The sequence below is a fragment of the Barbatula barbatula genome (assembly GCF_947034865.1).
Source record: "Barbatula barbatula genome assembly, chromosome: 2".
Lineage (NCBI taxonomy): Eukaryota > Metazoa > Chordata > Actinopteri > Cypriniformes > Nemacheilidae > Barbatula > Barbatula barbatula.
The window spans coordinates 25,237,609-25,263,929 of NC_136767.1; the positions used below are offsets into that span (position 1 = coordinate 25,237,609).

The window sequence follows — 26,321 nt, forward strand, 5'->3', positions numbered from 1 at the left end:
CAGTCACAGATGGAAGACGCGAGTTTATTAGAGGCCGGCTGTTGAATATGTGCTGTACTTGAGACTGCTGCGCCGACAGCAACAATTACACATTTAGGAACGGTTTGCGTTCATGTCATAATTCAATACATTTTACATTTACATTTATGCATTTGACTGATGCTTTACATTTACATTTATGCATTTGACTGATGCTTTTATTCAAAGCGACTTAATATATATATTTTTTAAGTATTTAAAAAACCTTTTTGTTATACTGTGGAGACAAAACTAAAAACCCATGCCGAAACCACAGCAATATCATTTAAAGACATAAGGGGACAATTTGTATCAGTAGTGCACGTATCATTTCAGTGTTCTCCGATCGGTAATTAGAACATGGCAACCGCCTCCAACCAATCAAAGCTGCCCTTATTCCTCTGACAAAACAGATTTGCACGTACTAAGTGCTTCTAAAAGTCAGGACCCCCATATGGCCTTATATCATGTTCAGCGGTGTCTCTACCCACTGACCCGAGTCCCTAGGGGCCCATGGGTTAATGAAGGGGGTAGATCATTGGTCCCCGTGGGGCTGCCTGCCTGCCTGTCTGTCTGTATGCCCAAGCTTTATTTCTACACACAGACCATATGCCTCGAAGACTGAAGCGCGGACATGACACATGGGCTTCAACATGAGCTCTCCTCCTCACTGCCACCAGCTGTCTCACGGGACGCCGCGGGCCCCTAACCAATATACAGAAATACATACAGTACAGACACGGAGGCACATGTGACACCTGGAGGGCAATTAGACCACATGTCACCCCCAGTGTTTACCTAAAACGCTCTGGGATATCGCTGCTTCCCACAATGCACCTCTACCTCGGCAATGATGGCTTACGCTTTAGTAAGAATCGTCGGAAGACGTGTTTGTTTGACACAATTCCTAATGTATGTTTTTCTTCCTGCGCTCTTAACAAAGTTTTAAGCTGGAAAGAAGAAACGTGTTTTGCAAGTTGTTATGAAAACTAATGGGGCAAATTCAAATAAGCGTCTTTGTGATGCAGCCCACTTGGATTCCTCATTTGCAAGGCAAAATTGCATCTTTAAATTCTTTACAAAGACAAAAAGGCCCTCGGGCCGGTGCAGAAACATCTGGTTCTAAACAAACGTTGCAGCATTCATTTGTAATGTATACTGCTTGCTACGGGGTGAGCTGCTCAAATGGCTACGGTGTAAATAGCTTGTATCGCTACAATAATACCACACCTGGTGTGAGCACGGCTGCTGGAAGCTCTGAGATTGAAGCAACAATCTGGATGTGTCAGGAAATATTAATTCACATTGGTTATTTGTTTCATATAGTTATACAGTATATGCATAATTCTGCAGTCGATTACACGTATACTGTAGCTCAGCAGGAAACTTGACAAGCACTAAAAAAGAACTAAAAATGTGTTGCCGTGTTTTTGTTGGACACGATACCATGCTAATATTCACTTTAAATCTAGTCAAATGTATTTGTATAGTGCTTTACACAATACAAATAAGACCAAATCACCTTCACAGAGCCTCGTTGAACTCTGTGTTCTTACAGGTGGTGATGTGTCCTACAATTACACGCACTTATATATAAATATATATATATACAGCCAATGAAAAATGACGAGACGATTTCAAATTTTCATTTCATCCGCATTTCTAGATGTATTTTGGCAATTCCAGTTCAGTGTCAGTTGAATTTCAACAAAATCAGACCTCAGGAGTGACATCATTTCTGGTATTATGACCGTTTCTCCAGTTCTCATTTTCTGCAAATAGAAACTATATTTTTATTCGAACTTTAGTCGTTCACAGAATTGAACAAAAATTATCATTTATATAATCTTACTACGTTTTCTATAATTCACTTTGGTTATTTGTTGTAACGGTAAACGTAATTCTGCAGTCAGCAAAAACATGTACACTATTCAGCAGGAAACTTGACAAGCACTAAAAAGAACTAAAAATAAAACGTGTTGCCATGTTTTCTTCGACACGATACCATTCTAATATCCAATTTAAATCTAGTCAAATGTATTTGTATGGTGCTTTACACAACACAAATCAGTCCAAATCACCTTCACAGAACCTCGTTGAACTCTGTGTTCTTACAGGTGGTGATGTTTCCTACCCTTACACGCACGCACAGACTTATCTATTGAATAAGGACGTTCCATATGTAAATAGATATACTGTAAAGCCATGGAAAAATGATGGAGACCATTCCAAATGGCCATTCAGTTGAATTTCAACTAAATCAAAGCTCAGGAGTGACAAAGTCATCCAATAGCAATGTCAAAGACGGACACCATGAAATGTGTGATAAAAATCAAGGTTAGCACATCAAAAAAAAAAGAAAATACTTTGCAGTATTAGAGGTCTGAAAAAATACACGGCATGTTTTCACAGTTAATTTCACCTGTTTCTCCAATTTCCATTGTCTGCAAATAAACAAAAGCTATATTTTATATGAAATTTGCGAGAAATGTTGTCAGTAGTTCACAGAATATAACAAAAATGATCATAATCATATTATAATCTTATTGTTTATAGAATCTTAGTGTGTTTAGATGTAGATACACGCCCAACTGCAAGAGCATGCAGATATAAAGATTACGATATGTGTAACACCAGCCAATTGCTATTTTTATTAAAACTGTATAACTTAACGCCTCTGCCAAAGAGAAGTTTTCAGTGTCACATTCACACTACACAATGACAGCTGATTAAAAGCTACGATTTAAAACATGACACTTGAAATCGTCACATATTCCTTTAATTAAATCAGATAGTTATCACTTAACACTCCAGCACTGAATTCAGTATCAGAATTGGCAATGCGGGTGCTAATTCTTGCACTGTAAAACAAAAATGAAAAGATTTCTGATCCAAGACTGTTCTTTGACATACGTCACATTTTTGGCTGAAAAGAGTTTCGACGTAATGCTTCCAAACTTAAACATAAATTAAGATTAGTCAATTGAAGTTTACTAACTGAAGTTGTGAACTTTTGATCCACGTTGACTACCAATTTAATAATGTGCTCCATTACTGGCAACCTTCGCTTCTAGTCATTGTCTATCAGAATAAAAACAATGAACTTCAAAGACAATCATGGTAAAAAACGTGGTATTGCTCTGGTCCAAAACACAGTGAATTCAAAAAAGTTGTTTATATCAACCACCTCTGTCTACGTATGAACCTATGATTGCGTCAGTCTGAGTCAAAATATGTGTTTGTGTTAAAAAAGACATACCTTCTGTCTAATGTTGTCTGAGGGACCTGCCATTTCAAGGTTTGACCTACATTATGTAAATGTGGGCACCTGCATGCTATTGTGTCAGTGTGCTTCAGCGTCCCAAAATCAAAGACTGTAAAAAGAAAACATACGACCTAGCGGTTTTGTCAAGCACAAGTTTACCCCAAAGCCCAATCCTGGCAGCCCTTCCTGTGTCTGTTCCTTGTCATCCAGAACTGAAGAGGTAAACTCAGATGAAGTGACTGAATCAAATAAACCAGACTCTGATGATGTCTTAAGCAAAAACAGCATGAAAAAAGATGGCGGGCATAACAGTATTTCAAACTGCATGCTTGGATACACTGTGCCGTAACATGACCCGGATTTAAAGCTGCGTGATCCGTAAAAACATTGACACGTGGCGTGCTTCTACCCACAGACGCACACACATTAGACATTACCAACACATACTGCACACATATAAAACTATTTTCCTCTGTTTCTATGTTATGAATGCTGTTCTCATACACATGATGGAACAAACACAAGTCAAGGTAACCATACGGTACGTAGTTTCAGCTAAAATTCATAAAAATGAAGGATTCTTGCTGTTTCTTGAAAGACATACTAATGTATTATTATTCTACTATGGTACTTCATTTCTACTATAGTATTCTCATTTTCCTCCAAAGCTAAACATGTTGTGTATATTATTACTATATAATTACCAATGTTTCATCATTTTAGACCTGTATGACTTACTTTGTTCTGCAGAACACAAAAGAAGATATTTTGAAGAGTGTGGTTAACATTGACTTGCATTGGTTTTGTGTCCATATATTAGAAGTGATTGGGTACCACCATCACTGTCGGCATACCGACTTTCATCAAAATATCTACTTGGAAGAATGAAAGTCAGACAGGTTTGATAAATGATGAAATGATGAAACATTGATATATACATATATATATTTATATATTGGTAAAACATTGAGTAAATGATTACAGAAGGTTCGTTTTGGGGTGAACTATCACATGATGATGATGATGATGATGATGATGTGATATTGGTTACCAAATTGGCCACAACTAAATATGTTCTTCAGACAAAATGTTCTTCACCTAAATATACAGTACAAAAAAAGGTTTCAGACCAAAACCGTCCAAAAATAATAGGGTGAAATTATCATTAGTAGATCAATCTATAACAGTACATGTATTGTGTTTCCAAATGTAGAAAGCCAACAGATGTGTTTATTGTACAATAAATGTGCAAATGTACTTGAGGGTGTGAGGAGCAGCTCACACAAAACATCAAGACGTCTAATAGCTAACAGGAGCTGGACGGTGACGTTGCGTACGTGAGAGAGTGTCTGGCCCATGATCTTGACCTTGAGTCACATCATATTCTCAGCAGCTCAAGTGCAGCTCTGCCCTCACGATCCCAAAGCCATGATGTCAGCCAAAGGAGGAAAACCTCTAAAGTGTGCGTCTGGAGTTTCTCAACACTTCATTTATTGGCGCTGAAGAATGGGATGTAAGAGGGGGACGACCACAGCGGGGTCTGTTTCTCTTTTCCTCCGCTCATTTATAATAAAGACAAAGAGCTCGATGGAGGGGGTTTCAGATCACTGCAATTTAAGAAATAACAGATGTAAAACAAACACACGCTCACAAAGGTTACGTGACCCTGTAACTAAAGCCAGACCACACACTTACTCTCTGGCTCGCTGCAGTTTGATCTGTCATCGTGGCTATTGCGGGCTGGACGTTCCTCCGGCCTGGCGGACACGAAAGAAAGCGAGCCAAAGCAAACGGGAACTAGGATTTTTCGACGTGTGCGTTTGTTCCATGAGATGACGGGAGCTCGTGTTTGCGGACACATCTGCTGCTTTGTGCAAACTGAAGTCATCTGGGAGAAACGAAGTTTGACAGGGGCCTCTTTAACACCGCTGCTGCCAACTGTCTGCACTTCAGTGACCTGTGTCTCCCCGCTACGCTTTATCAAAACAAACCTCTCCTTCCTGTTGCCTAATCTTGCTTTACTGCCGTCTAATCGCTACTGATCCCAGTCCATTTCCATAAGAACGAATCATATCGGCTTCTCTGATAGGACTTGTAAAAGGTTGTAAAGATAAGACATTTTATCACTGAGGGGGAAAAGAGGAAAGGCTGTGGAATGCTAGGCTAAGGAGCGTTCACAGAACAATAAAATTCACCCTCATGCCGTTGAAAACCCGTATGACTCTTCTGTGCACCGCAAAGATATTTTGAGAAATGTCTCTGTGGTTTTGTGTCCATACAACAGAAGTCAATGGGGAAGTGTCTTCTTTTGTGTTCTGAAGTAGAAAGAAAGTCATTCAGGTTTGAGGAAGAGTAAAGGAAATAAGAATTTTCATGCTAAGGTGAACTATCCGAAGTCCGAAGCCCGGCTTAACCGACCAAATAAAATACACCACATTTAAGAATTCACAATAATTAAAAAAACGTAAAATCTTATTTTAATTTATAACATGTTGTTTTTTTAAATACATAGAATTTATAGTAGTCGCTTTTATTAGCAACAATATTGTTTTGCTTTATTTTTTTATTTTGTAATAGTTATGGCAATAACATCTAGACAATCTAGACCAGGGGTCTCCAACCAATCTAGACCAGGGGTCTACCAGGTGTTGGAGACTACTGATCTAGACCATTTCAGTGGAAACAACACAAACCAGCTATGTGTAACAACATTATGTTGCTTAAACTTAAAATTAGATCGTTCACTTCCAAATTTCCTCCCATTCACTTTCAGCCAATGGGGCAAATTTGGAAGTGAACTACTCATCTGTTTAGTAGTTTTAATTTAATACAATTAATATACTATAAAATATTAATATAAATGGATATTTATATGAATTCTAAAATAAATTGTTATATTATAGCCAAACACAGACTGGAAGTTAACTGCAGGCCAGGCGTGTGCATTCGATGAAACCTACCATAATGTGCAAGCCAAGAAAACATTACAAATTATGTCGACAACTGTTACATGACTTCACCTAGCCAGTATTCCAAACTCAAGGAAATCAAAATTTTAGCCTTCGAAATGTTTCACATAAATATGAGGAACATGTCAAAGCAGGCATTGAATTTCAGCGCTAGCCTTCAAACAGGAAACTCAATAGCGCTGACACACAGCGAGAAAATAAAAGCCTGACTCTCTCCCTCTCTCTCTCTCTTTCTACAGCTGCTTTCTGGAACGGTCTAGAACAGCTTGAACGCTTTGGTGAAATTCAAGATACACTTGTGAATAAATATCCTAAATAAATGCCAGTCGGCCAAAGAAAACAAGCGCCGACAACTGTGTTCAGCAATGTCTTTCTCTCGCTCTCTGACAGTCTGTAATTTGTAGCTTTACGAATAACTGGAGGGGCGTAAACACAGTTTTCAATATAACTCATACGGTCATGTAAACCTTGTTGTGAAAAAAAAACTAAATGAAAGACCTTGGACAGCTTTTGTTTAATATGATTCAGGAATCCTACTCCGCTTCACATCTCTTCAACAACTCACTGTAGAGTAATGCGTTGCAAATCCACAAGTATTAAATCAATCCGAAGGCTGAAAATATGCAGAAATATATCTGGAAATAAATAATAAACTGGTACCCCATTAGGCAACGCTAACCTTGGTAGTCGCAACATAATGTCAAAGCGGATTTGCATGGAATTGGACCTTCCCTTACTTTGCAGCAAAAAACGGTCGCCTCCAACTGTCAACTGTCAATCGATATGAATTACATGTGATATGCTGAAGTCACTTACAATGGGTTGTCTTGAAATTGCATTTTATAAATTTGCCAGTAGCTTTTTAGATTTCCATTTGCCGGAACCGGAGATGCTGTATCTCTCCCAGGCAGAACACCTTTAAAAGTAGACGTCTGGGGAGCATCAGCAATGCCGAGGGCACAACACTACATACAAATGCAGGGTTGTAGCTTTCTGCTCATCTCTATTTTCAACGCCAGGCACGCTTTAGCAATATTTTGCGGAATTATACTGGGAGAGCGAGGGGAGGGAACAAAACGGCTTTCCATCACCCTGGAGAAGATTGAGAAAAAACACCCGTGCTCCTGAGAAACATCCATCACCGACGTCCTCAATGAAACACAGGAAACGGATCGACTTTCTCCCTGACGGCGATCAATCCCTTGATGCTTGCTCTCTCTGAGGGAACATTTACAGCAGGCAGTAAAGGCGGGCGACCCTTTGGGGCCCAATCGCATCCAGTAATCCTGCTAAGTGAGCTATATTCCCCCCTCCTAGTCTGCCATTACACCAGCCAGGTTCATAAATACTGAAATTAATCTGGAAGCCGCAACCTAGTGCTGGGCGGTATGCCCATAAATTTATATAAAGGTATATTCCAGATTTATACCGGTTTCAGGTACATGACGGTATTTTCTTACAACATTTTATACTGATTGAGAGAGGAAATAATGCAGTTGAGTGACTTAAAATTGCCTTTCATATTGTCATATGGAGAGTAAATATTGTAGAAAAATGCCACACTAGTGTTATATAGGTTAGCAAGTCCCACAAAATGATGCTGTTTATAAAGAGCTTGCACTCATGATGAAGTGAAGGAATCCGGATGCATGACAGTTACAGTCAAAATACAGAACCTTTTAATTGTGCAAATTTTGCTAACACATTGTAACTACACAATGTAAACAATCCCCTTCCCCATTATAGGGGCAAACTTTAGACTACTACCGAAAATTAATACCATCTGTCTGAATAGTTGAATACAAAATAGTAACAATTTTACCATTAAACCATGCATGTGATCTGCTGTGTTTACATAGTCACGATGGCTTCATGATTTCCTGATATCATATTTTTAAATCATAAAACTAAGGCTTGAATTAGATATGCGAGAGAAAACCGATGGCATCACGCTGTCAATCTTCACCATAGCATACAGAGAAACAGGTTAAACTAGAAACACATCATGTTATATGCTTATATTGAGCAGGTATGAGGGGAACACGCTCGCTCTCTGAAGATGTGAGTGAATTGAATATAACGTAATGCGAACGTGCAATTGCTACACATGTTACAGTCATCTGCTGTTCAGGGGCGCCATTACGACATGAACGGAATATATAACGTTACCGCTCATTCGAACATCTAAACGAGTCCGGTTACCGCATGTTTATATAGAAAAATGATGATACAATAGTGTCGCATCATAGAAATACGCATTATGTTTGAATGGCCGGTCATAGTGCAACAGTGAAAAGGGACCCCGATGAAACAGTGTCTTAAATAACAAAAAGACACACTGGTAATCGGTATGAACCGGATATTCCAACCAGCACTACCGCAACCCCAGCTTGAGTAGACAAAGATGTTAAACCAGCAGCGAGACTGTTAAGTGATCGGGCTATTTTATGGCAAATGGTGAGAATCCAAAGATCTGACACTCCATGAGGCCTGTAATCCATTTATGGGGCTCATTTTTGAAAGCAATACTTACAATAGCTTTTGGCACTTTGAGAAAATTGGCCGGTACTACAAAACCAGGGCTGTTTCGTTTACTGTCAGAAAATATAGCTGCACCCCTATTAGGGGGCATGTTGTCACAAAAATAACCTGTCATTAAAACGTCTATAACTGACGGAACACAAAACAAGATATTTAGAAGAACGTTGGTTACCAAACAACGTCGTACCACACTGACTTCCATTCCAATACCACTGAGACATTTCTCAAAATATCCTCTTTTGTGTACCACTGAAGAAAGAAAGTCATACAGGTTTTGAAAGACTTGAGAGTAAATAAGCGATGACAGATTTTTTTTGTCAACTTCACCTTCAACTGAGATTTTTATACTGTATATTCATTTAATTTAGAGTTTAAATGATGATTTATGGACAATATCAACTACAGTTATTGACTATGCATTTACACCGTATATGTATTGAACTAAATTGTTTAATATTTTCTATTCATTATGCATTTACATATTGCATTTAACTGCTTGCCTACACAATTGCTGAAATAAAAAACCTCTATGTCTCCATCCAAGGGATTTAATGCGCTAAAGGCGGCTGCAGTACATCCGCTGACAGCCAAGAGTATCTATCTACCTGTTCTATTTCCCCGCCATAACCTATCCTTCAACAACAGTTTTATTTCTGAAACTGTACATCACAACGTCTCCCACAGGCGTAATTGCTCCTCTGGCGTTCCTTCCTCATATATCTCCGAGAAGGCCTCTTTATCAAGCCATCAAGTTCAGAGGTCAAGGACTCCATCGCCCACAATGCTTTTCACCTCGAGGCAGCAGGCTGTCAAGAGGAGTCTGACACAGAGGCCAACTGCTCCCGATCATTGGCAGGCCAATGGGGAGAGGTCTCGGTCTTGGTGTCCATGGAAACAGCCGGGATTCTGTTTCTATAGCTGCCGTGAGGTTCTTTTCACAGCATCCTGAAATGTCAGCCAAAGGTGCATTTATTATGTGTTGTGCATACCTTCGCAGTAACAGAAAGCTGATCGTGACAGATTCGAAACAAAATTATGCGAATAGTCAACAGATGGCTGAGGCGTGCACACATAATGAAATCGGATTCAATTAACCCCCGAGCACAGAAAAAGACCGGTGTACCGCTAACGTTTTGGTACTGACAGATTAATGCTAGTTTACAGTTATTCCAGTCTGTTAAACAACGTTAAACGCCACTGCGAGCATCTTTGACATTTACGCCAACATGCAAGTCGTAAAAAAGTGATATAAGCGTAACCTAGTATCTGAATGTTTTTAATAAACTAATAATGAGCTCCAAATTGACACGCAGTTACTATGGATTTCACTTTTTAATTAAGAGAGAGCTACTGTATGCGAGTCTTGCGGAAAACGGCACGTAAATTTTTTTAACAAGGAAACGGCAAGAAAAATGAAGGTAGAAAAGGCTCGCGAGAGAGAGAGAGAGAGTGAGAGAGAGATGTCAAGCAGAAAGAGTGTGATGTTCGCGTTTCCCTCTGACACCGCGGCAGCGCTTGTTAAACCTTTTCTTTATCTCTTAACAATCGCTCTAATTATGTTCATTGAAGGGGGCCAATTAATCCTGCATTGTCAGGCCCTGCGGCTAAGTGTTTCTTCGACATCCAGAGGAATCCGCAATTAACGCAGCCAAATTTATTTAGTGACACTTCTCGCCTTTTGACTCCCTCCAATTATCTCTAATCAATGCTGCGGAGTGCTGGCGGGGGAGCGCGCGGGTCGCCCTCATTTGTCGAGAGAGGAATAAGTACGCTTAGTCCTCGGCCTCCGAAGGCCAGACGTGTCAGAGGAGACTTGACATGAACCTGTCAGATGTGTGTGTGTGCGAGAGAGAGAATTCTCACTTTATTAGCAGCTTTACCGGCCTTTGCAGATGAGTGGACGTCGAACAACCATCCATTTTAGTGACTCCTTCAGCATAAATGCATCCTCAGGAGGAAAGAAAAAATAATTGTTTTCAGGGCCTCAATAAAATGGCAGAGCCTAGAGAAGAGTAGGCGGTGCCACATCGATGCTGTCTGTCCATTAAAGGTCACTAGCACGTCTTTAACTCGCCCACTATTGAGCAGGCTACTGTACGTTTGTACTCATTGGTTGGTTTATTTAAAGACTATTAGTCTGTAAATAACTTAAATTGAAAACAAAAATAACTAAATTATGATTTTTGGACGATGGATCCTAAAGCTGGGCTCACACCAAACGTGAACAATCGTGTTCCACGTTCTTTTTTTACTTGTTGGGAAAGTTCCTGACTATACGTACAAAGTGAATGCAAAGACGCGTTACTTTGCAAATTACTTGCGCATTAGCTCAATTCGCGTTTCGTGTGAAGCCCAGAGTAAGAGAAATCCCTTATAGACCACTTTGCAAGATGTAAAGACTGGTCCACAAGCACTTGCGGTTTCAGTTTTTTATTTTACTAAATACATATACAATAGAATCTTAAACATATTTGTTTAACATTTTGATTCGGTTGAAAATTGTTGGTTGCATTTTGACGCTTTCTTCTTGTTTATCTCATTTCAGGTACAAAAACAAACCTCCCTGAATTTCAATAGCTCTTGAAAAGCAATACGACAAAAGATCCCCTTGTTTTCAAGTACACATATCTTCTTTTAAGAAGGTTAAGATATTTTGCCATCAACAAGACGTATACACTGATTAACAGTTTTTTAGCTGTGTAGGCGCCGAACGTGTGTTTCCTGACCCCGTATCTCAAACAAAACTGACCCTTTCATATGAACTAAAAGACATTGTTGGAAGCCAACCTTCCTTTTTCTGAATGCACAATGACCACACGAATCATCACACAATATATTCAATCTTCCTGCATGACCAAGGCACACATGCCCAACATGTCATCTGTTCCTCGAATGAGGTCTTACCACATATTTAACACTTTAACCCAAATCTATATTCCCCTCCCACTTCCTACAGTCTCAATTCTTCCTCCCCCACCCTCCGTCTGGCAGACCCTCACGACCGTGCTTGCTGCCACCCGCACTGCCTCTTGCTCTCTCTGTAATCAGCTTAGCCGCAGCCTGCATGCTTGGCCGCGATCGCCGGTTGGACAAAACCGCAATACGAATCGCCGTCAGAGCCCGTGGCCCAACATTCACAGTCTGCCAAGGGCCCCTGCGACCACCTCGGCCCCATCTGGGGCTTCTGTCCCCTGGGACGGGAGCATTGATACACCCCCATCCACCCGGCTGACCTCCAGGGAGCTCTGGAGCTATTGTTTGTGAGCTATCAGTCTGCGGACCTTTAGTTTGGCAAATGACAGATGCCACATTGTTTGACATGTACACGACACACTTCGGATAAGGGTGGAGAGGAGGCTGGTGAGAGGGGAGGAGATAGGGAAGGAGAGGGGAGAGGAAAGGGCAAGGGGCGGGGTTTTATGCCTCTGAGAGCTGTCAAAGAATCAGTAATCCTTTTCAACCACTCTATTGTCCCCTGAGCTCATAAAAGTGACATCACATTTAGCCACGGATGACAAACGATGGGGCGAATAATGAAGAGAATGCAAAAAGCTTTAGATGCAGCTTTAGATATGAGGTACCGCCATTGTGCATTTAAACACCAAATATGCACTTAAATCCTTAAAACGGTTTGGGGGAGCTTAACCCAATGCTTTACTTGTAACCTTTAAATGTGAATCAGATTTTTGTGCAACGTCTCACTAAATAAAGTGCATTTGATAATGTCCAAAGTGCTTTTGGATGTGGAGATGAGCATCTTGATTGGGCATTCGACTTGATTTGATTAAAATGCACCGACGAAAGATACCTAAAACTATCAGGGGATTTCTACCCAGGACTATGAAACAAAAGGACAAGATTTTCCCTTGCACAGTCTCTGTGGTTTGGACAGGTTGCAAGTCAAATCTTACCGTAAAGACACAGTGCCCCCAAGTGGAACCCACCAGAAACAGCGCTTTGACAGACAGCTCTGGTGCAAAAACTAATCTTCAACACATGCAATAGAGTCCCTCTGTAGCTTAACCGTAGCAACTGAGAGGCTTTGGGTTCTATTCCCAGGAAACACACATACTAATGAAATCTATACCTTGTAGTTCGCTTTGGATAAAAACGTGCCATATTCATAAATGTAAATGCAATACCTCCCTTCCCCCATTGTGTGTGCAGATGCTCTGCTCACCAGCAGAGGGCAGTGCTGTACAATACACAGAGCCAGCAGAAAGGTTTTTAGATATATGCACAGAGCCATGCTCTGCTGCTTTGACTTCTTTGTGTTATGCAAGAAAGAGCTGGTCGATTTCGACCTCGGACCAGTGCTTAAGAATGAGTTTATCTGATTCGGTTACAGTGATAATCATCTTAAATGCATCTAAAACATCTTTACTGGGTCACGGACACAAACTCAAAAGGAACATAAGACTTTGTGAGAAATACACGCTCGCGGTCGACACAAAAGAATGCTTGTAATAGAGTGTCAGGGAGGGTCTCTGTAACAAGCCTTTCTGTTTTCTCAACTCCAAGTCGGCATGTCAAAACAAACCACCATGACGGAAGAGCAAAGGAGAGGAGAGAGAGAGAGAGACGGGAAGAGAGAGGCTAGTCAAATCTACTATACTGTATGATGTCCCTTATTTTATTCATTAAGAATTAGGTTAAAAAGTCTGAGATAGTCAAGTTGAATTGGAAAAATAAAAGTACAATTATTTCACAATTTCAAATTTGGTATAAATCCTGCCTGTGTATTAGGCAAAAATAGTATGTACCGATGTTATATTGGAATATCATGATTAAAACAAATAATAAAATAAATAGTGTACATTATAAAATAAATATATTGGGTATGGAATACTGTTTATGCACTTGGTAAAGACATACGTTAATATTGTCGAAATATTTGTACATAACAAATATATAGTAAATGTGCGAAACTTTAGAAAATAACTAACAATGAAGATAAATCTTGCTTAAGCTATTTTATATTATTAATTATATACAGTTTGTTTTCAAAATGTTCATAGGACACATGCACGGTATATTTGTCAACAACCCATATACTGTCTATACAGTTTATTTGGTAAATATATAGATATGCTTTCTAAACATTTGTAAAGATATACTGTTATATTTGCTATATTTCTACGGTCTATACATTTGTAAAGCTATACTCTATATATTTAGTTAAGATACTGATCTACTGTCTACTATATGCACAGTGACAGGCAGTCGACTACAGCGGCTTCTCTCAACAAAGCCAAACAGAAAGACTGAAGACAACAGGAGACGACCCCAGATGAGCTGTTTCACAACACAGACATGCATGAATGCGTGCGTGCCTGCCTGCGTGCGTGAATCTGCTGGGGTCAAAGTTCATTTCACATAAACCATGTGCAATTACATAACACTTTGACTAGGTAAAAGAGAACGGGCATGAATACATTGTGCATGTTTAAAACTGGGCGCACAGCGAATGAATTAATGCACGCTGTGATGAAAAAAATACAATTCAAATGTAACACCACATTTATAATACAAGTTCCACAAATTTAATGGGAATCATCCACTTTGTTTTGATATTGGTGGAACTACATATTACAAACAAACTAATATCTCACCACAACAACCATAGTTTAACCATGGTGGGTTTTTTGGTAAAACGATGGTTATTGTAAATGTTTTACCTAAGGGGATCTTTTCTAACCAATCACAACATGCATCAACGATACAAGAATAAATCATGTTTTCGTAAATGCAGAAAGCCAACATGTAATGTTAAAAAAGCAAGCAGAACTGTTCGTTCTGGGTTTCTTCTCCCACAGCAGAGCTGCATCATTTGCAATGCAAACAATTACTCAGAATGAAAATGACGGTTATTTAATGCAGCTGAAACAAACAAGCCCCGTCTCAGACTCTCCATAAACTACATTCTACAATAAATTACAACAAACGTGCGTTTTACTGCCTGATATTCCAGAAAGAAGAATCATATTAGAAGTACAATGCACATGAAAGTGGTGCAACTCAAACAAACTAAAATTTGTTCCTGCATTTACATCAAGCTGCTAAATCCATACAGTTGCATGGCCAAAATAATCTAACCCCAAATCTGAAATTCTGACAAAACCTGTCGAGCATCTGAAACGTTTTACTTGTTTTTTTTCCACTGGTACTGTTGCTGTCTTGTCTACTGTGTGAGACACAGGAAAAAATCTTACATTTCGCAAGTACCACACATCAAAACTGCTAAAGGAAACCGGGTGTAAAGCTGTCAGCTTTTAAAACAGAAAGAGAACTTGCTTAACTACCTCTTAGTTTAGCAGTTAAACCAAAGATAAAACAAGACAGCTTTGTTATGTTCTGGGATTTATGTTCATGGACTGCAATACTGAACCAGTCCGTTAGGGGCTGTTAGACAGAATTGTATGTGTGGGAAGAAAAAGAAGAAGTGCGTGAAGTAAAGAGAAAAGAAGTTGAAAACATCTATTGATCTGGTCTGTTTTATTTCGTTTGATTACGAGTCTCAACATCACAAGCTTTATGACCTTTTCACAGTCAAATCGCACCGATAAACAAGAAAAACACTGAACAAATGTGCAACGCCTAAAGCAATAGTTACATAACATATAAAAAACTAGGTTGGGGTTTATTTTTATTTAACCATATGCCGTCCCAGAGGTATGACTTTGTTTCTTCAGCTGAACATAAAATTATAATTTTATATAAAAGTTATATCACTCACATCAATCATTTAAGTAATCCAAATGACTTTTGTGAGTAACAAAAGTATATTAAAGGGAAAAAACTGATTGACAACGTTAAATCTCATTGGTTCATGCATGTCAGAACATGCATGCAGTATAACAACTATCCACAGATTTGACCAGATTGACATCCATATTTCAACTCGCTAATGGAGTTTTGGATCTTTGTCATGTGGTAAACCTCTGGGATGGCATGAGTGCAAGTAAACCATGAGAGAATTTTCATATTTGGGTGAAGCGTTTCTTTAAATATGCAGAGCGTTCCTTTCCAAGCCTCCGAACATATTCTATCATGGTAGTTTGGTTGAATTCATGGTTGAATACAGAGAGTACACATAATTCACATCCCAGTGAATGGTGCGCTGGGCAGATCGCTATCATTAGACACCTGAGCGCGGGTGAAATTACAGCTCACACTTTCTCTCCATCAGCTGCTATTAGTCAAACTGAGCAGATGACGGACAAATCACATTCAGCAGGGCATCAATTGAGGAGACTATTCAACACTGAACCAGTTTCGCTTTAAAAGCACAAAAATGCCTAATAAGTACTGTAAGATCCAACGCGTGAGAAACTCTGGATCTAAACCTAGAAGCGAAACATTGCTTTAGGCTCCCTTAAGGTTGTTTGTGATTTTCTGTGCATGCACTGCTTTGCGATTTTCTCTCAATTGAAATAAGCTTCAATGACGTAATGTGTGTGTTTCTCTTTACAGCTTTCGGAGGCTTCCATTCGATGTGTGAAACAAGCGTTCTTTTTCAGTCTTCCTTCGCAATACACTTGGAAACAACATTTGACACAATATCACACCATCAAGTGCATATAGTACGACTCAATAATATCCAAAATCAATGTAAACCCATTTAAATGGTTCACATGCAAATCATCCGTATGAAAAAATACAGTAGTATACTTTGTTTTTACCATACTCAAATTATAGTATATTATAATAATTGATACACTTTCTTCATGTATACAATAATATGGTGTAGTTTTAACTATAGAGAATTGATAACCTGTAGTATACACTGTAGTATACTTTAATATTTACTATGGAAAGCTTCCTATCTAAAAATCTACATGATAGGAATTTTACTACAGTTTACTATGGTAAATACTAAAGTATACTAGTATGTAGTTTATGTGGGAATAAACAGATGATTTAAAATATATATTAAAATAGTTTCACTAGCTGCATTTCCATTACCCTTCGAATTACACAAATTGAAATTGCGAATTGGGAATACTTCCAATGGAAACTTCCAGATAAAATTAAATGTTTGTGTGTTTAAAATGTTTAGCAAAACTGCAATGAAAACGATTTTGTTGCATTTACAGGTCACATGGCGTACAAAAAAAAAGTATGTTTGGCTTAGATTTCATACCCCCCATAAAACCCCCCAAAAATTCAGTCGCATAACATCCTCCAATGTTTAATGTCTGATGTGCATTTTTTTAGAGGATTAATTGATCCATTGTCTTCTGCAAAGAAGCGAAAACGTGACAACATCTTAGTCCTGTGTCTGCCACCATAGTGCTTTGAAAGGAAGGAGTGAGCCATTGGTTGCAATTCACAACCTCGCCGCTAGATGTCGCTAACTTTCATACTCCGGAACTTATTAGCTATATTTTTAATCGACATATAGAGAATATCGCATAAGCTTTGGCTAGTGTCAACAATTCTGCATACTGAATAAACTATAATCTTTGGCTCTGTCGGCCCAGATCTTTACCCACTAGTCTACAATCCTCTGTATGTTTATGAATAAGATATTTAAGCCTGGGGATGACTCAACTTCACGTGATATTCTGTAAAAGCTTTGCTGTGGGTGATCTGCCCTGAGGTGTGATAACCTGAAGACAGCCTCAAAGATGATCAGAGACAACTGACTGTGACTGGATAGATTTGCCTTTAACTTCACACATCATCTCTCCAACAATGATGTTTCTGGCAAATGAATGCAGGACAGACAGAGATTCCCCTGAGTTGCATGTGCTCATTGTGGATTAGCCCACAATCATCCTATTCTGCCTCTCTATCCTCATGACGTAGTATTTTCCTCATCCTCATGCTTCGTATTTATTCACACCAGCACACACTGACCTCAGTCTGACACTGTTTGTCCACATAAACACACACTTAGCTGCCTGGTCTCCTTAGGTTACAATGAAAAACAGAATTCATAACATTTGAATTAAGGATTTATGAGCATTCTCTCTCTCTCTCTGTCTTGTTTGTAAACAGACAGACAAAAGACAGACATACGGACAGATCTCCATTAGCAATCCATTTAATCTCCATGCTCCAGAATATATTTTGAAGAATGTTGGTAAGAGGACCACGGCAGTACCTATTGACTAGCATTGGTTTTGTGTCCATAAAATGCAAGTCAATGGGACCGCCTTTGTTCGGTTGTCAACATTCTTCAAAATATCTTCTTTTGCATTTCTCATAAGAAAGAAAGTCATACAGGTTGACAAGAGAATAAATAATGATAGAATTTTTATTTTTGGGTGAACTATCCCTTTAAGAGGATGGGTCGATTCTACAGCGGTGCCTCAATAAGGTCCTGCAAATGCACACAACTGCGCATGGCGATCTGTTTTGCCTAAAAAAGATGACAGCCAGCATCTGACTGGTGGAATTTTCGAATGCACTCCATTCCCCCATCACGAGCTGCATGCTCGAATACACACAACGCGTAAATGCTTTGATGAATCCGCCTTTTAGTGTGATCACGGCCCGTTCAGAAGAAATCAAGCCGAGCTGTGTATCAAAAACACGACACAGTGATCAGAGGCATGCTGCGTGTGTCCCTCCGCATCTCCTTTGCTATGAAATACAAACACACACGCGGCCCATGCGCATTCAGTTTCTCCCCGTCCAGATGGCTGCTTTGTGGAGAGTCTTCCGCTCTGCAATTACAGCGATATGAAAGTGTTTTTCTTTTCCCCCTTTATTTCCGATCAGAGAGGAAAACTGAGCCGCCAGCGGGTGTATGAGTCTGATAGACACCCACGTGGGCTACAACACCCTGCATTTAAAAATGCTGCCAGTGTGGGCGAGCACACAAAGGCTGGTGATCAGAGAGATATTCCATCTGGAGAGAGGATGTTTTATATGCATTGGGCAACAGTGATGGAGAACTCTTCAGGGGAGGGTAATCCGATGTCTCCAGGGCGAGACAAGTGACGGACATATCGCATGGATTTCCATTTCTCAAACTCCTGCAAACGCACACAATGACACCTTGTTCACACAGTTTCAAAGCCCTGGTGACACTTTACACATGTTCACAACTCCATTTTGAACTAAAACCAAAAACAAAATTTGATTGTTTTGGGCCTGAAAACACATCTTTCAAAACGGCTTTAAAAGTGCAAGACTTTGTTTTCAGTTATTTATTTTTTCTAGTTTACATTCAGTGACATCATACACATATGTAATATGTGTTCAGTCTATGGACGTTTTCATATGAACAACAAATACGCACTTTTGTGACCCCGACTGAACCCTGAGTGCCTTTACATTATTTCTAATAACAATCAGAAGAAACCAAGAAGGAGCTTTACTTGGCTAAATTTGCCTCTCCGATATTTTGAATTTAGACTCAATCGCAAGATTTCAATGTACCATACTGTCTGTTTAAATGCGACCGAACTACCGGACCCATTCAACTAATTGTTAATTTGATAAAATGAACATTCAACAAAATTAAACAATTATTATACAGTTAAATAATAATACAAAGTAATGTTAACATAAATTACATAAAATGGAAATAGGTATATTATTAGACCAACTGGGGGTTAACTTGGGGTCAAACGCATGCGTGTCTGATGAAACGTCTATAGGCATATGCAAAATACCAATTGCGGACAACAGGAATGCGTTACATATAAAATAAAATACTTTTTTTAAATGTTACAATGAAATAAAACACATTAAAATAGTCGTGTCGCCCGGTTGTGTCTGGTGTAGACACAGTGGAACTTTTGCTCACTCGGATCGACTTGTCAGTATGAACCAGCCCAAATAAACCACAGGAATCATAACATAGTTGTTCACACATGTGCCCCAACAAGAGCCAAGAACACACAACTGAGAACCAGAGGGTCTCCCTAAGGTCCTTGATAACCCTCCTACACCCTTTTTCTTGACCATGTCTCACTCTCATCTCTCCATCCATTTCGTGTCCTTCTCTACCATTGCTGCCGGGAAAAGGCCGCAAATATTTCAAGAAATAGAGAGCGAGAGAAAGACAGACAGACAGACAGAGAAAACAAGAAGCTGTGATGGTTATATTTGTTCTGCTTCTTCATTAACCGCATGCTGTGCGGCTTAACCACAGCTCTGGAGCGGTAATCTGACAGACACTGATACACCACTGTCACATTTATATGTGCAGACCTCACTAGCCATTTCCAGAAACAGCGGGCGTGCCGTAATGACTGAGATGACCACATTAATCCGGTCATCACCGCTCAAAGCCGTCAACACTACGGGACAGGCGTAAGATCACACATGGCAACACGCTCCGCCGCCCCTGTCCATCAAGCTGATGTTCCGCTGGCAGATATCAGAAAGAGATGACAATCTCACCCGTTTGTTCGTCTTGGAGTACGTGTTCTTCAGCAGACGATCTTTCACTCGCTCCTGGTCTCGACCGACGCTGATGGCCAGATCGCCGAAGCAGTTCTCGTCTATGTCAGGGGTCACGCTCTCCTCCATTTCTTTCTGCCGTTTAACCACAATGTCATCCCATCTCTTCTTTTCAAGTTTAAGTGAAACATGTTTGTTCTGAAAGGACAAAGAGGAAACAATGTATTAATTTGAAATAAACTGACATAAGGTAAACGTATAAAACATAAAAAAATGTAATTGGCTTTTTTTAGACAAGCACCTGCCGAATGCATCACTTGAAATCAGAGAAATGACAAAATAGAAAAGAAACAAAAATGGTAGAAAATGAGTTAAAAACAAAAAAAAGGAAAGAAGCAAGTAGGAGAGACGAACAAAACAGCAAAAGGCACGAAAAGAGAAAAGACTGAAACGGTCGGTCAGAATTACATTTCATCTTTGTATTTTAAAGAGACAATTTTATCCTAAGCAACTTGCACATGAAAGAAACAGAACAAAAGAAGTGAAAGAGCGAATAGAATAGAGTATGTAACTAAGATTTATCATAATAAGAAGAAAAGAAGAAAAGAAGTAAAGACACAGAAACATGTATATTACAAAAGAAAATATTAAATTGAACAGAAAAAAAGAAATGGAAAGAAAATGATGACAAACAAACAGAAAGAGAAAATAAATGGGGGTAGAAAAGAAAAGTTATTTGAGTCCAGCATGTGTGTTCACGGTAATGAGAAGCGGTCTCTCCCTGCAGGCCTGATATCATTCCCTGTTTCAACTCAATTACTGTGTGATTACAAACAAAACTCAACAAGAGAGCAATGACAAAACTCTGTAATGCTGTGTAAATCCAGCCTTGTCTGTTTAAATTGACTGCAGCTACTCCGTGTCGCACAAACACATGCTTCTAATTCACAAAATAAAAGCCTGTTTGCACCGAGCCGGAATTGTCATAACAAAAAACAACAAGTCAACACATTATGATAAAAGAAGAGCAAAACAGATGTTTGCATGATCATACAGACGTCTGAAAACTCATTTTATATATTTAGAAGCAGATGTGTAGATAACTGGTTAGTCAAGATCTGTTAACCTCACATTAACAAATGTTATTGAAAAGAGTAAAACCCACGTGGCCCACAGTGAGTCACCTGTATCGAACGCACACTCTCTTTGATATATAAATATATATTATATTTTATGTACAGTACATAATCAAACAGAAATTCAAATGATGACCATGTCAAACCTAAACTAGAGAATGAATGATTTATGCTCATAGATACTTAGAACATGTCATGTTTCTGAGGCAAGCAATTTTGGCCTTATCTCTGCCCCTGTATGGTGGCGTCCTCTAGGACCTGGAATCCAATCGGGTCCTTTAACAGTCTCCTTCAACGATGACCCATTTAACTCAGGATGTCCACAGGACAAAAGGTCTAAATTACGATGCCTGTGTGGTGGAGGACGCTAGGAGGAAATCTCGTGTATGTTTAATAGTCCCTCGCACATCGTTTCTTTTATGACAGGTGATTCAAAGAAACCGTTCTAAAGGGATAGTTGACTCAAAAATAAAAGTTATGTCATTTATTCACTCTCACCCAATTCATAACGGGATATACACAAATGCAGATATTTTGGAATTGTTTTGATGTTCATACAGTGGAAGTCAATGGAGGCCAGTGTTGTTTGGTTACCAATATTCTTCGAAATACGTTCTTTTGTGTTTCGTAAAGGAAAGTCAAACAAGTTTGGAGTGACATGAGCGTATTATTTCTTTATAGGTAAACTATGCATTTAACACTAAAACAAACTCAATGAAGGTTAAAAATAATAACAAAATGCGAAGCTAAATGACGTTGTTATGTAGGGGAGTGGAATTATGGAGATCGCCCATTATGTTCGCGGACGAGGTAATGAATGAAATTGATGTCATCGTAATGAATTAGCTTGCAAGAAACGTGGAATATAATGTTACGTTAATGTTACGCCCGCGAATGATATTGGACTGTCAATTCATTTGGTGGCGTAATGCTACACGGTTTTACGTGTTTAAAACAGTCATAAAGTCGTCGTTTAAAAAGTAAACAACGTTTACGCTATTTTTGGGGTTTGCTTTACTCGCCAGATACGAATCGTGATCCATAATAACAGAACAATAGATGCTGCGTCCCAGATGCTGTATAGCCACTTCCGCATTTGCGTGTTGCCCTAGTTTCTATAACCGGAAACTGAGGGTATTGCGGGGGAGCATCGGATAAGTCACTGAAATGCGACAAATACAAGGGAGACAAGGGACAAGGGACAAATCTTTGGATTTGCACATTCTTGGAAACATTTGGGATAATGTAAGTACACAACTGCGTGAAATATATCAAACTGTGCAATTGATTTTTGGATATTTCTTAACAAAATTCTTCCATATTGTGGCTTTAACTGATATAGTTAAGTATCACAAGATGGATTTCGTGCTGTCAATACTGCCAACTACAGTCAAGTAGATTTTCCTCTCACGGGTGAAACAGATTTTTTTCATAAATAGACTTTTACACAGTGCTCACAGATGAAATGGAGCACGTAATAAGCTTCATTTAACAAACCCACCGTGTCCACTATATACTCATATTTCCCAAACAAAAGCGGGAAAGGACAAAAAATGCACATGACAAATGGAAAAAAAGAGAAAATATTTCGCCATCTGGAAAGATTTAGGTATTTCAGGGCCATGTGGAGTAAATTAGAACAGCTCGCTCTCCGTTAAACCAAAAGAACTCAGAGAGCAAACGCAAAACCCACTGAAATTTGGTGGAGAAAGATCTTTTCGAAATCCCCTGCATCAGGTCAAAGCATGACCTGAAATCTGGCAACCTGCACCCTCACAACAATAACCTAGCAACCTAAACCTCATAACCACAGGAAGTGTGCGGTTTCTCGGCTGACTCAATTTCCACTGTTCCGCTTTGTCCACTATTTAATTCAGGAAAAAAGAACACAAACATATCGAATGAGTATATGATGATGTCATCTGCTGTGAAATGTATCGTGTGTTTTCAACTACAAATATCAATCGCCCAAATATATTGAAAAATAAATTAAATGATACACAGAGAAATAATAAAGTCGCCACAAAAGAACAGACATCAAGGGTTCAGAGGAGTTAACCTGATCTCTGTTAGAGCGGCCACAGCAGGAGACATGAGAGAGATTAAATATTGATCAAATGACACAGTGGCTTCCTCTGAATAAAAGACGATCAAATAGATAGACACGCTGTGTGTTCAGGATTTATAATAGAATTTTCAATAGATGATGTAATTGTTTTAGGTCCACAAGCTGGTTAAATAATGGGATGTAGTGTAAGTTCTTAACAAAAATTACATTTTTACTCACTTAAATGACGTTAAATATGTTTTAAGACCTCCCGGCATCTTCAGAATACAAATAAAGATATTTAGGTGTCATCCGAGAGATTTCCAGGCCTCCTCATAGACATCATGGTTATAGTTGTTGTCAAGATCCAGAAAAGTCTATCCGCTCATAGTGGCTCATAGAAGCGTTGAGAATGCTTTTTGCCAAAAACAAACCATACAACAACTATATATTCTCCTATGTCTTGTCAGTCTATGCATGTGCTTTCAAAAAATTCAATAGAGCCATTATGAGCGGATGGATCAATTTAGTACTTTTCTGCACCTTGACAACAACTATGGCCATCATTTCTATGAGGAGGCCTGGAAATCTCTCGGATGTCCTCTAAAGTAACTGTGTTTGTGCTCTGAAGACGCCGGGAAGTCTCAGAATATGTTAAACGTCGTGTGGGTGAGTAAAAAATGTATTTAAAAAACAGCCAAATGGATAGTTTACAACTTCATGAGTCAATAGAAGAAAGCTAACTCATAAAACTCTTCTTAATATCTGCAATAAGCAATAAATGATATAACTTGGGCTTTAAGAACACCTTGCCCAAACATTTCAAGCACATCCACAAAAATGTGACTAAGACACATCTCTATATTGATATCAACACATATTGGCTAATGATGCATAAAGACGCTTTCATTCTTGAACTCAACAGAGAAACACCAGCACTATCAGACACATTCTGCTTTAAGAGAGAAACGGCATGTCAACTACTATTCACATCTCAGCCTTTCCATTTTTTCCTCTATGTGCAGCCGGCAGCTACTGATATTTGCCTGCACAGGGACAGAAAGAGAGAGAGAGAGAGAGAGAGAGAGAGAGAGAGAGAGATGGATGTTATGAATAGAAAACACTGGCTGTTATTTTAAATCGAGCGCAGGAACCTTTGAAAGCACGACACCCCCAGAATTCCTCTGGCTGTTCATGCAGGACAATCTTTACATATTGCTTTCCTAAAACCCATGGCAATGTCATGCTAAGTCCTATGCTTTCAGACATAAACCCATGAAATATTTTGTGTTTTTATAGGTAAAGTGTATATTTTTCAAGTATAATGTTTTGTGAACTCAACCTACTAACGGTTTACACAGTCAACACTAAAGCTCTGTTTGCTCGAGCTTTGTGCAACTTTCTTCTCATCTAATGACTTTAGTTTGGGGCAGGACTAAGTATTCGTCCCAAGAGACGGGTACCATTGGAGCCTGTGGTGTGCAGAAATACTTAATAAGTGTTCGGAATTAAAATTTCACCTGGTGGACAATTAAACGATGTGAAACATTTAACTTACACACGCACGCACACACACACACACACTTCTCTTTATGGACGTACCTGAGCCATACGTCTAGAAGACAGGAAACCAAAGAAGCCACAGAGAGGTGAGTACCCACCTAGCAACCACCCAAACCTCCCTAGCAACCATTCCTTTATTTTTTTACTTGAAAAGCAGCACTCACTGATAAAGCACGAGGAAACTACACTTTTTAACTGGCTGTTTAATGCTACTTTAAATGGTTTTATGCTAAATGTGCACTAACTGCCGTAGCCTTGGCAAGAGAGTATCTGCCAAAATCAATTAGTTTGTGGGAAATTTCCCACCCCAGCAAGCCTCAAACTGGAAATTAAGCCAATAAACTGCTGCTGATAGCCAGGGAGAGAAAGACAGAGCGAGAGAGAGAGAGACAGAGCGAGAGAGAGAGACAGAGCGAGAGAGAGCGAGAGAGAGAGAGACAGAGTGAGAGAGAGCGAGAGAGAGCGAGAGAGAGCGAGAGAGACTGCGAGAGAGACTGCGAGAGAGAGCGAGTGAGCGAGAGCGAGAGAGCGAGAGAGAGAGAGAGCGAGAGAGCGAGAGAGCGAGAGAGCGAGAGAGAGAGAGAGCGAGAGAGCGAGAGAGCGAGAGAGCGAGAGAGCGAGAGAGCGAGAGAGCGAGAGAGAGAGCGAGAGAGCGAGAGAGTGAGAGAGTGAGAGAGTGAGAGAGTGAGAGAGTGAGCGAGAGAGCACAAGAGCGAGAGAGCGCGAGAGAGAGAGAGAGAGAGATAGAGAGATAGAGATAGCGAGAGAGAGAGAGAGAGAGAGAGAGAGAGAGAGAGAAAGATAGAGATAGAGAGAGAGAGAGAGAGAGAGAGAGAAAGATAGAGATAGAGAGAGAGAGAAAGATAGAGATAGAGAGAGAGAGAGAGAGAGATAGAGAGAGAGAGAGAGAGAGAGAGATAGAGAGAGAGAGATAGAGAGAGAGAGATAGAGAGAGAGAGAGAGAGAGAGAGAGAAAGATAGAGAGAGAAAGATAGAGATAGAGATAGAGAGAGAGAAAGATAGAGAGAGAAAGATAGAGATAGAGATAGAGAGAGAGAGAGAGAAAGACAGAGATAGAGATAGAGAGAGAAAGATAGAGACAGAGAGATAGAGATAGAGAGACAGAGAGAGAGAGAGAGAGATTTGTTACAGCACTTCAGAAATATTTATCCGTGCTCTGAGGGCACTGGTGCTGTAGATTTATGTGTATATGGTGAGCTGTTTCTGCACACGCTCAGATCGGTGGGATAAATCACAGCGTTAGCAAGCAGAGTTAAATTGCATTGATTCAGCAGAGCGTTCGACAGTGTGCTGGCAGTTTGTGCAAACGAATGGAGCTGTCAGCTTCTATACGTGCACACACGTACACACGCTTTAATTAAGTCACATTGAAAGCACTATCTACAATGACTTGCTGAAAC

The 26,321-nt window shown here is 39.6% G+C and overlaps 1 protein-coding gene across 14 annotated transcripts in view; it reads right to left on the bottom strand.

The window, feature by feature from the left end:
* fbrsl1 (fibrosin-like 1) overlaps positions 1 to 26,321 on the bottom strand; it is a 228,217-nt gene that overhangs the window by 156,345 nt on the left and 45,551 nt on the right. For all 14 annotated transcript variants that reach the window (XM_079483064.1, XM_079483063.1, XM_079483061.1 and 11 more), the window contains exon 2: positions 20,155 to 20,352. In XM_079483064.1, coding sequence (XP_079339190.1) covers positions 20,155 to 20,352 — 198 coding nt within the window. The remainder of the gene's footprint in view (positions 1 to 20,154; positions 20,353 to 26,321) is intronic.